This window comes from Cystoisospora suis, assembly GCF_002600585.1.
Source record: "Cystoisospora suis strain Wien I chromosome Unknown contig_3223, whole genome shotgun sequence".
Taxonomy (NCBI): domain Eukaryota; phylum Apicomplexa; class Conoidasida; order Eucoccidiorida; family Sarcocystidae; genus Cystoisospora; species Cystoisospora suis.
Window position 1 is genome coordinate 299 of NW_027156018.1, and position 11,159 is coordinate 11,457.

The following is an 11,159-nucleotide window of genomic DNA, read 5'->3' on the forward strand; positions in this document are numbered from 1 at the left end:
GGTGGAGATGGAGAGATGACATGTTGTATGGAAGATGTTGTGAAAAGCAGGAGTCCATATATGTAGATGTATATATACAGGTGCTAAGTATATATGACTCCGAAGGGTGTATTAACTCGGGTGGTGTTGGCGGGAGTGCTTTCTTGAAAGGTGGAGACTCGTGTTGCATCGAAGTTTATTTATCTTCATACTTCCGCTTCGGTGTTTCTCATTGAGACAAAGAATCGCAGAAAATGATATGTATCCTGAAAGAAAGGAGTGAGACAACGGTAGATAGAAACATGCACAACAGTTGAATGGCCTTCTACAACGAAGATATGTGTTTTGTATGCGGGATACACGGTAAAGTCGTAGACAGCATGACAGAATTCTCTATACCACATACATACATATACACATATACATACATGTATACATCCATACATATACATACGTACCTCCATACATATTCCTACATGTATACATACCCATACACGTTCATAGATCACCCTACAAAGATATCGTCGTGTCTACGACGAGTGCCGCCCCCCCCAGACTAAGTCAGTCCACATTTGGGATGTATCCATACATACAAGTTTGTTTGCACCCTTCGACTCCTTTATCTACCCCTCCCCTGCTAATCAGATGTGAATAGACACATTCTACCCCGCAGCGCACAACGTACCTCCAGGGGGAGGACCTTGTTGAGCAACATTCCAGTGTACATACTCTCCATGCGCCGAGGCTATCGTCTGCTGCTGTTGAACCCCAGAGATGTCTGTTTGACCGAACATCTCAAATGAAGAAGAAACCATAGCATAGGGACCTGCATTTTTATCTACACCAGCCATAGTAGTCAAAGCAGCTGTTTGTCCCCCTCCTCCTCCGGCCCCATGATCTACGACACCTCCTCCTTGAGCAAAGACGAACTGACTGTCTTGAGAAGCCGATGATGGAACTCCATCCCCCCCATACAAGAGATTTCCTCTCCCTGCTCCCGAGCCCCCAAGATAAGCCGGAGAAGGCCCAGACGGCGGATGCATGGTGAAGATAAGGAGAAATGAAAAGAGAGAGACTCTCAGTTGAAAAAAGGAAAGAAGAGAAAAGGAGACAAGAGAGAGAGACAGGAGACAGGAGTGGCTCACCGACTGTGAATCAAAGATACATTGGACCGGAGGTCGTCATTCTTTCTCTTGGTCTTTTGAGAGACCAAAGTGAACGACAATAAAACAAAAGAGAGAAAAACAGAGGAAGAGGCGGCTGGATAGTCAGCATCTCTCAGCAAGAGCGTCATGCTAAACACTTTTCTATCTCAGAGCCCAGCGAAAAACGCTAGTGGCGAAAAATGAGCTAAGGAGTTCTCAAGGCAGACACCGGGACTCTTCTCTCCTGATGTCTGACGGGAGAAACACCGAAGAGACAAAAGGCAGAGCAGGTTCTCCTACATCCGTTTTCTTCTTTTTCTCTCTGTCGACGCATCGGAAGAGAAAATGACTGATCAAGGTGTGCAACAGAAGGCACACCAATCGAGGTGTGTCATGATGAGCGGCAAGGAAGATGTAACTTACTTTAGTTTATAACAGAGAATCTCGAGGCAGCCTGGATCGGGCTGCCGAGTGAAGGAAAGCTGACAGGCAAGAAGCTTTCGCGCTGCGAAATGCCTTAGCAGGCCTTCTCTTAGAGGGAGACGGCCCATACACGTTCACTGCTTTCACACTTGAGCTTCCTGGGGATAGAGGACAAGGGCGGTTGCTATCCCATACGAGTCTCCTGTTGGGATAGCTCGTTCTGAGTAGCGGGAGCAACGAGTTTAGAGGAGGCCAAGAAAGCAGATTACTGGCTGCATGCAGCAGCCAAAGCCGTGCATGCACAATGCCTCTCTACTTGCGTACTTCTGCGGCATGAGAAATTGCGCGATCGGCTGGCTTCATCGATACTCTCCCTGCCTATTTAAGTAGGCAGCAAACAAGTGCGAGGCTGTGCCTTCGTATCAGAACGGGTTTACACGGGCCTGTGTGCGCTGGACGCTTGTTCGACGAACTTTTGCTTCGGAATAGGGAAAGTATCTCTGTGTACTAGGTACCCTAATCACGGCTTTGCACTACTTTGTAACTCAGCGAAATGCCTTCTCGAAGACAAAGATCTGTCCGCTTTTCTCCCTTAGTGTATGGTGAGATTCCCGTTAACTATGTATTACGCGTATGAAGAACCATCTGAGACTCTAACAACTGAATTGCTGTATCAGGCTCCGCGGCGTACGACAGCAGTCGTCTGACTCATTCAGCGCACAGGATACGCCTGCGAACGTATACGAGAAAGACAGATTGTGTCATTACATGTGGAGTATTGCAGTGCACAGCGGCACCACAGCTGACAGCTTCACAAGGACCTCGAAGAGGCGCACGGGCGAAAAGACAAGAGGATTGTGTGTAGTGAGGTTAGCAGGATGGCACTACACAACAGCTCAAGAGCCCTAAAGGCCAGTGTGCGAAAAAAGAGCTGCCGCGAAGCGAGAAACAGACGGGAGGACGGGGAACAGTCACGAAGTTAGGGGTAGGAATACTTTGTGCTAAGACCGGACTGAAGTAGCAGTATCACCGAGGAAGGAGACAGAGGAAGGAAAACGAAGAAAGAAAACTGAACACACAAGAAAGGCAGAGATAGGAAAAGGACCTGGGGACTGCTGTGCGGGTTCTCTACGCAGAAACTGGAGGTCGACTGTGATGGAAAACATAGAGCTTGCGGTGATGTGCCTGTACACACACCTACGAATAGGAATGCATTCAGTTACAAGCCTAGTGTCCTTATACCACGCGACTATTAGTGGTGATGGTCTCTTTCCTCCAAACGCTTTTCAAGCTTCTGGGATGGAAAGAGAAGTCACATCGACCCGTTGGACATGGCGATCCCTGGCCGTATAGACAACCCTACAGTATAGTCCCGACAATTTCAGACGAAGCTGCGACCATTCCGCTCAAATTCGCAGGCCTTCTTTAACCACCGATGCAGGCGAGCATGAATTAAAAACCGGAAGTCACCCTCTGCTTTCGCATGTTCTCCAGTCACATTTCTCTGGCCTGACAGGAACCGGAGTTTGGTCACGGGCAGAGAGACAGCGACGGGAAGCTGAAGAGGGCAGCAAAAGAAAACCAGCGATAAGTGGAAGGTGAGACAGAAAGCCTGGAGCACCATTATCTTAACACAGAAGCACAAAGCGGAGCCCTGTAACGGTCGACTCTACCAATGTGCTAACAGACAGGAAGTTTCTCATCGGAGACAGCGTCAAAAACTGTTCTCGTGTGCACAACACGAGTTCCGAGCCTTTCCGGCTTCAGGGTAAGGTTGGGTTGCTTTATTGTCGCGCATTGAGCAGTCCGGAGTTGTACAGCCTCTTGCTAGATATTGAACTGAAAGTAGAACCAGGACATTCGTGGTGGAAGGTTCGGGGTTCTCACGGAAGAAATCTACCGTCATACACATAAGCATACTCCCCACCAAGCTATTTGGAGCTGTTGGATGGACAACGTAGGGGCTGCACTCTCTCCGTGTCTCATGGACCCAACATACTCATGAAAGAATATGCACAGCTCCCCTGAATCTCCATCCGAGGATGAAGAGACGAAAGAGTTGCTCTCGTCTCCTCCGCACACCTGCTTGAATCCCTGATCATTTGTCATACCATGACTGGCACGACGCTCAACAGAGAACAACGCGGCGTGGAACAGGGAAAGAACTTCTGTAGGCCATTACGGCCCAAGCCGTTCCCCGGAGGAAAGATCGCTCTTGCAGTATGACCGACTACTGCCTGTGGACCTTCCGCTCATGCCTATTCCTTCCAGAAGTGTGGCTGGCATTCGTGTTCTCCGCGCCGTCTGACAAATGGCAGCAACATGCAGCACAGGAAGGCGGGATGGCAAACAAGTGAAGGACGGTCGAACAAGATGGGCGGCTGCCGGAAGTCCTACGCTCGCCCCCCAACAGCCGCCCCTATTTCTCGTTCTTTCCTGTCATCTTTTTTTGCAAGAGTAGTGGCTCCTCACTTTGTTTCTTGGAGAGCCGCACACCCGCAGAGCAGCGCGAGCTAATGGGATATGCAGACCTCGTTTGTTCGAGAGCAACACGCCCTAAAGCAGCGCGAGCTATATAGCCTGTGCTTTGTATAAGCCGATCGATGTGAGGAGGGCTTGTTACCGTGAAGTCATTCCTCGCAGTGTCAAAGTGGTGAAAGCCATGTGGCTTGAGCTCGGAAGAGGTGACGGCTGGACACGTTTTCTTCGTCTTCTCATGCCTATAGCGGGCCCGGTTTGACTTGTGTTTCTACTTCTTCCGAGGGATTCGATCAGAGGATCTCTGCGACAGACACTTTCTTCTTCTTTCACCAGCGAAGATGGAAAATTACTGTTCTTGGACTAGTTCAACACACATGGCCCTTCAAACACAGCAACAACAACCCCCGGGAACTCCAACGACTCCTCTACCTCCTCCCACCTCCTGCTAGGACTCTGAATAACTACGATGTTTATCTAGCTGTCTAAGCTGCTACGTTGAAATGAGGGTTCACTGATTTATTCCAGCCTCTTCGGCATCCTTTTCTTTGTCTTGCCCCCCCTCCCTGGATTCCGAAGGACGGAGGAAAACAGGATGGGACTATTAAAGTAGATGTGTAGATGGACTCTCAACCCTGTTTATCACCTTCCTTGCGAGCAATAACAAAGCAAGAAACTTCTTTCTTTGCTTTTTCCTTCTGGGAGAGAGAAAGATTCTCTTCGCTTCCCGTTCCTTCTCTCCGTTTGTATTCATTACACCGCCAGTCACCGGTCTCTCGTTGTCCACACTCAGGGATGATCTCGCCATCGTCCTTCTCCGAGCTTAGTGAAAGGTCATGCGTCGAAGGCGTCTCTGGGAGAAATAGCGCCCGCGTTCTTCAGAAAGACGCGTTTTGTTTTCGCTCACAAGAAACCTCGGAAAAATCTGCCCCTTTGTTACTTCGTGCCTCTTCAAAGGGGATTTCTCCTCATTGTCCTGACCCTCCATGCGCAGATCGGACCGGATCTTTTTCTCGTTTCTTGTCTCTTGACTGTTTTTTTTCTGTTTTTCTTCTCTCTTCCGACGACGGAAAGCGCTTTAAGCCACAAAAGGAAGCAGATTGGCTCAAGCCACCCTCCTGCGAATCGTTCTTTTTTTTCGTCCTTCCTGTCTCCGCTTCTCACCAGCCTGTGAATGTCGACGGGACGCTTCTTTGCTAAGGTCTAACACCCTCTTGTTTTGCCCAGAGTCGTCATCCGTGCATGAAGCGGTCTTATCAAGGAATCAACTACCAAGAGCTTTTTTCTTTTTACCAGCCATACAGTCGCGCCCTCCATTCCGTACGTCTACACGTGGAGAGACAGACGTTGTGATAGTCTGCCGAGGCGTCGTCTTCTATTACAGGTATCTTGGTATCCTTTCTGTCGTTGGAGAAGTTCCTTGTGGTCTTCTATTTCTACGTCCCCTCTCCAAATCCGTTGACCTTTCGGCTTCTCTTTTTCCTTATTCTCATTGTTGTTGTCTTCATTCTTCACTCTGTGCCTTCCGAAGACTTCCTATCGTAAACAGTGAGTGTGGCCCTTATCAGCAGGTCGTTCGTCTTCCTGAAGGCCTCCTTTATCACATTTTCTCTTTCTTTCCTTTTTCGTCCGTTCGCCATCCTACGCACTGCGTAGGCTCTCTTGTCTTTCTGTATTTCTCTTCTTGAGCATTCGCGAGGGGGAGGGAGAGAGCTCGATCCCTCCGTCTGTTACTTTTTCCAAGAAGGTCCGCGTACTTTAATTTCCTCTGTCCCATCGCTAGTCTCGCGTACAGTCTCTAGCCCTTTTTGTACTCGTCTGAGGACTTCTCCATCCCTGCCCCCCCTCCGTCTTTCGTCTCTCCTTCCTTCCCATTCTTTTTCTCTTTGGTCCCCTTTTCCGAAACAGACAGGTGTCGTAAGGAACACAGAAATCTACTTTCTTGTAAGACTTCAGCTAGGCAAAGCCTTCAGGTGGAAAAACACTTTCCTTTCTCTCTGTAGCTTTAAGGAGAATAGGGGGTATGCTGTGGTCTGGCAGGTGGCGTTGTCGCATGTGGAAAGTGTCTCTCGCTATCAGACAAGCAAGCTCGGAAGAATACTCTTCTGTCGTTCGTTTTACGGAGGAGTGTTCCTCTGGTCCGGTCTGAAGTGATCTCCATCTTTTCAAGTGAAAGGAAGATGAAGCAGAAGAAGAAAGCTCCTTCGAAACAAAAAGGCGGTACGACACCTCCTAAGGGAGGGTCTACTGGAAATACATCTCCGACATCTCCTTCGCCTGGACTACCTTCTAGCAGTGATGCAGAGAAGATAACGAATTCTTCTCCGTCCCCTGACTATACAAAGAGTTCGTCGTCTGAAGGAACTGTTCCTCCTTCTTCTTCATCTCCTGTGCCCCCTGAGTCTTCGCCGTCGCACTCACCTTCTTCTCTGACTACCCCGTCTCCCGGGGCAGAAGAACCACAGAGTAGGGATACTCAGTCAAATCAACAACTTCCTCTTTCTTCTCCTGCTGTATCTACACCACCGTCGTCATCGTCATCCTCTTCTTCCTCGTCATCTGGTACTACTACTACTGTTCATGCTTCTAATACATCCTCTTCTTCTTCTTCTACCGAGTCAGCGCCGTCCTCTGTACCTATCCATCAAGAGAAAGAGCAAGATTCTTCATTTTTGTCTCCCTCTTCTTCTCCTATTCCCTCTTCAAGGATGGAGGAAGAAAGAAATGACTCGTCTTCTACGATAAACTTGAAGGATCCAAGTGATAGAGAAAACTTCAATCCAGTCGATAAAGATACACGTTCTCCTGATCATGACGGAGATGGTAATTCTTCTTCCTCTTCTCTTCCTCCTCCCTCTTCAGCTCATACTTCGACTCCTAAGGTCAGTCAAGGGCCTTCTTCTTCTTCAGCGTCTGCCAACACAACAGCCTCAGCGACTCCTGATAAGAATGATGAGAACCCTGGTGATGCAGAAGAAGAAGAAGATTCAAGCGGTCATGTCTCTAACGACGGGATAGAGAAAAGACCGTCTCCATCGAGGGATACTAAAAGCTACCAGACACTGCGCTCTCAGAGAACGATACCTAAGCGTCAACAGTCGAAGTACTGTCGAGAAATGATTCCTCGCCCACATCACCTAAGCACAATGAAATTACCCTCGTCTTCTGCGGTGTCTCCTGGAGATCTCCACAAAGGAAAGAACGGAGAAAGAAAACAAGAGAATGACGAGGAGGAAGAAGGAAGTACAGAAGAAGAGGAAGTCAAGAGAGGGGAGAAGGTGAGGTGCTCTCTTTCCTCAGAGGGATTGATCACGTGTAGAGGGGAGGGAGGGCTTTTTTAAGCATCCATATAGATAGGCACAGGTGTGAGTAGGCAGATATACTATATACGTATTCATCTTCCCGCAGTGCTCTCTTTCTGTCTTCTCCTGAGAGCTTTGGTGTCCTTCATGCACAAGCGTCGTCTCAACTTGTAAATGAGTGATCTTCCTTTTTCTTTCTCTCATGTAGGTATGTATATGTATGGGTGTACTTACGTATGTAGGATTGTGTACCTCTTATGTATGTATGTAGGTTTGTACGAATATCTCTGTGTATTTGTGTGAATCTATATGTATATATGTCCTTTGCCTTCTCTCTATATGCCTAGATACATAGACTCACAAGATTGCGTCTATATCTTTCTGTCTGTGTCTCTCGCTTTCTCTCTCTATGTCCGTGTATGTGTATGTGGCTCTTCTGGTTCTCCAGAGTGTCTCCCCCGGCGGAGTGGCAGTAAGAGGGGATGGAGAAGGAGACGAAGGAGTCGGAAGTGCCGGTGAGATTGGCTCCTCATCAGCAGGGACGACAGCCCCAACAAGGGGTGGGAGTGTGGTCATGAATACGGATCTAGGTGGATTCTATCAGAAGCTTCTTGGTAATAATTGGCGAGAAAGACTTGAAGACATGAATGAAGAAGATTTTCTAGGAGCATTCAACGGTAAGGAATCATACACATTCCTATAGTGAGTCCATCAGATCGTCATGTGCTATCACTTCCCTGGGAGATGTAGGGGAGTACATACATTTTACTCGTGTAGTCGGTTCACTATAGAAGAAGAAGAAGGGGGTTGTTTTGTTATGTAGGTCTGAAGGCGCGAAGGAAGATATGCAGGCAGAAATGAGGGCTTGATTTAGCGATGCATGCATGTCATCTTCCGAGGGAATGTATGAAAAGTGTGGTGTACTTCCTCAAGATTCTCATGGGGTAGGTGGTGTCCCATGTGTGTAGGCAGAGAGGCAGTAACAAGGAAGATGGAGATTTCTCTTTCATCGACGCATCCATATGAAGATGTCAATCAGGGATTTATTGCAGGGCGCATGCAAGCATGCATGAATTGGCTTCACTGATACGATCTCTCTGTTTCCTCTTCGTTTTCTCAGCCTTTCCTTTTTGTCGCTCTTCTTCTGAAGAAAAAGACAGACAGCGAGAAACTACAAAGTGTTTGATATCTCTCAAACCACTTTGATGACCCCCGAAGTACTTCTTCCTCGTCCACCTGCACCTCGGTGTAGGATGACGGACAGTTTTCTTGTCTTCGTTTATATGTATCTATATGAATAGCTGTGTACGCATGAATATGAGTGTATGTATGTAGTGCATAGAGGCATGCGTATTTGTCTGCTTAGGTGTGTAGAAACGTGGTCCTTGTGCATCTGTTCTCTCACTTTCTTGACAACTCTTCCTTTCAGAAGGAGGGGGTGAAGATCCAGGAGAAGTAGGAGTGGGCGGAGTTCCTGGTGGTGATAGCGCCGGGATGGCTGACAGTTCCATGGGTGGTGTCGGAATAGGCTCAGGTCCCTCGTCTTCTTCAGCCGACGATGATCTTAATCTCCCCGATACACACCATGGAAAGATGCGCCAGCGCATACGTAGACGTGATGTGACTGTCGCAAAGGATATAAGGTAAGATCTGGATGTATGCATGACTTTATCTTCTCTTTTTGAGGGCGGCGTGTCTCTAGACAGATCATGATTGGGGGTTAGGGGGGAAGAGATCGAGACCGAATGTAACCCGAAGTCGAGGGGTTTCTATATGTGACTTGTGTGTTGTTTGTACATAGTTCTGTCTATAGTGAGTTGGTCTCGAGTCAGGCGGGGAGTCAGATGGAGGGAAGAGAAAAAGTAGACGAAGGCAGGAGGGAGCGCTCCAGTGATGAGACCGTGCAGGTATGAGGAATGAGCGAGAAAGAGCAGATGTCTATGGGTGGGAGAGTTTTATGTGTGATAGGTCCTATAGCGGTCTAGTTCACAGAGAGACAAGAAGACGATAAGATAAGGAGGAGATGCCTGGTATTGTCGAGCTGTTGTCGACATCTCTCCGATCCTTTCCAGCCTCTCTCTTGTTCTTCCTGAACTTCGTTGTCCTAAAAATCCCGCAGCATCAACCGTAGATGTGTTTTGAGTGAATCTTCCTTCCTCGGGATGAGTATCGTCCTGTATCTATGCAGAATTCAATACGAAAGCCCCCACACGCGTTTGTAAGAATCTTTGTGTAAATGCTGAAGTACCTTCATGGATGCACCGATCCGTACATACTCCCGTGCCTAGGCCTCTACGGGGGCGGCTGACTTGATGAATCCATTTCGTATAGGTACAAGTGTGTGAATAGTTATGCTTGTATGCATGGCTATGTATGTTTGTCTCTGTATTTACGCGATGTACTTGTGACACCCTTACTGTTCAGTGATCAGGTTGCCGATGATCTCCACCTAGGCGAGGACGACGAGCCTCTCATAACCCCTGAAGACATCGCGTAAGCACACACCCGCAGCACGTCTTACATGTCTCCGCTGTTGCCTGTTTATTCATGCATCCACTCAGATCTTGTAGGGGGTGGGGGGGTTCGAAGCCATCTCATCAGAACCTTCCGTGTGGATCGAGTGCAGGGTTGGTGTTTAGTGTCCTGTTTACAAGGTGTATATACAGTACAGTAAAGGATACCTCAGAGGTCCGTTTGTGATGGAGATGAATGAAGTTCATACTTCTATTATGGGGTTGCACTTCTGACTGCGTGGCTTGGAGTTTCTACTTCACGCCCTTGTCTGTTTGTTTCGAAGAAAAGAGATCTTTCATCTCGGATGCACTTCTTCTTGTGTTCGACTCATAAGGGAAAGTCGGACGGGGCGATCTCCCGTGTATAATTTTTGTCTATATTACTAAGTATCTGTTTCCGTTAGTAGATAGATGTCTATATGTCTATATCGTGTATTTATATATATAAGTGGTTAGATGAGACGGCATATTCAAGATGAGGTGTTGGTGTGTGTAGAAGAAGTAAGGAGGAGGAAAGAACAACGAGAGAAGTGTATATACACTGGAAGATGTANNGGAAAGAACAACGAGAGAAGTGTCAAAAAGGGAAAAGCGGATTCTACTACAGGCAGCTGTGTATGAGTTGTTTCTCCCCTTACTGTCCGACGTCATTCTTACCGATAGATCTTTTCTCACCTCCAGGCCTTTCTCCATATCTATTCTTCTCACTCACTGCACTTGATCGTGTCCTTGAAATCCGAGAGAGAAGACGTTTCATGTGTCACAAACAAAATGCTATCCTTGCATGTCTGACGAGGAAGTGTTTATCTCTCATGTAGGCACGTGTCTCTTCACTTTTTTAGACGCATAGAGGTTCTACCTGCTTCACTTCTTTCAAGATAGAATGTGCCTGTCTGTCTGACTGTCTAGCTATCTATGGAGAGAGGTACGTTACTGTGTATGTCGAGGAGGAGTTAGTTGTGAGGTTCGGATGGAAGAGCAGACGTTTCCTTTCCTTCATGATCAGCTCTGTGCTCCTAGATCCGTTTTCCTTTGATTTTAGGGAGATTCGCGCCAATGCATGGACACCTGCTGGAGAAGGATTGCCTGTGCTAAGTGAGATAGAGCTCGGCTATCATCGAGCTTGGGACGTCGGAAAGAAAGGATGCCTAGCAGTTAAGGTTGATGGTATATGGGACTCGGCTGTTAAAGGAAACAAGATGCGTTTCTTCGTTATGGATGGCACAGATACGGGTGAGAACGTGAGACAAAGATGAAGTCTAAGATAACGCTCGATTCGCACCCCATTTCAGTTGGAGTGCGCATAGTAGGCGGGGGAA

At 47.7% G+C, this 11,159-nt stretch overlaps 2 protein-coding genes across 2 annotated transcripts; one reads left to right on the forward strand and one right to left on the reverse strand.

Moving 5' to 3' along the window:
- Nucleotides 1–661: 661 nt before the first annotated feature.
- On the reverse strand, nt 662–1,735 carry CSUI_006389 (uncharacterized protein; the record flags this gene model as incomplete). Its single annotated transcript, XM_068066549.1, has 1 exon — nt 662–1,735. A coding segment is annotated over exon 1 (360 nt), but the record flags the coding sequence as incomplete, so codon positions are not given.
- A 2,505-nt stretch (nt 1,736–4,240) lies between these two features.
- Nucleotides 4,241–11,147, forward strand: CSUI_006390 (armadillo interacting protein). The gene is made up of 5 exons (XM_068066550.1): nt 4,241–7,303; nt 7,776–8,004; nt 8,757–8,970; nt 9,752–9,820; nt 10,883–11,147. The coding sequence occupies exons 1-5, from the start codon at nt 6,206–6,208 to the stop codon at nt 11,094–11,096; spliced, it is 1,824 nt and encodes a 607-aa protein (XP_067921475.1). The 5' UTR covers nt 4,241–6,205; the 3' UTR covers nt 11,097–11,147.
- Nucleotides 11,148–11,159: the final 12 nt, after the last annotated feature.

What these genes read in the sequence shown, in the direction of transcription:
- CSUI_006390 (XM_068066550.1), top strand. Translation starts at nt 6,206, where the DNA reads ATGAAGCAGAAGAAGAAAGCTCCTTCGAAACAAAAAGGCGGTACGACA. An exon ending in TTTTCTAGGAGCATTCAACG is followed by an intron (nt 8,005 to 8,756) that starts GTAAGGAATCAT and finishes TCTTCCTTTCAG; the next exon opens with AAGGAGGGGGTGAAGATCCA. An exon ending in ATAACCCCTGAAGACATCGC is followed by an intron (nt 9,821 to 10,882) that starts GTAAGCACACAC and finishes CTTTGATTTTAG; the next exon opens with GGAGATTCGCGCCAATGCAT.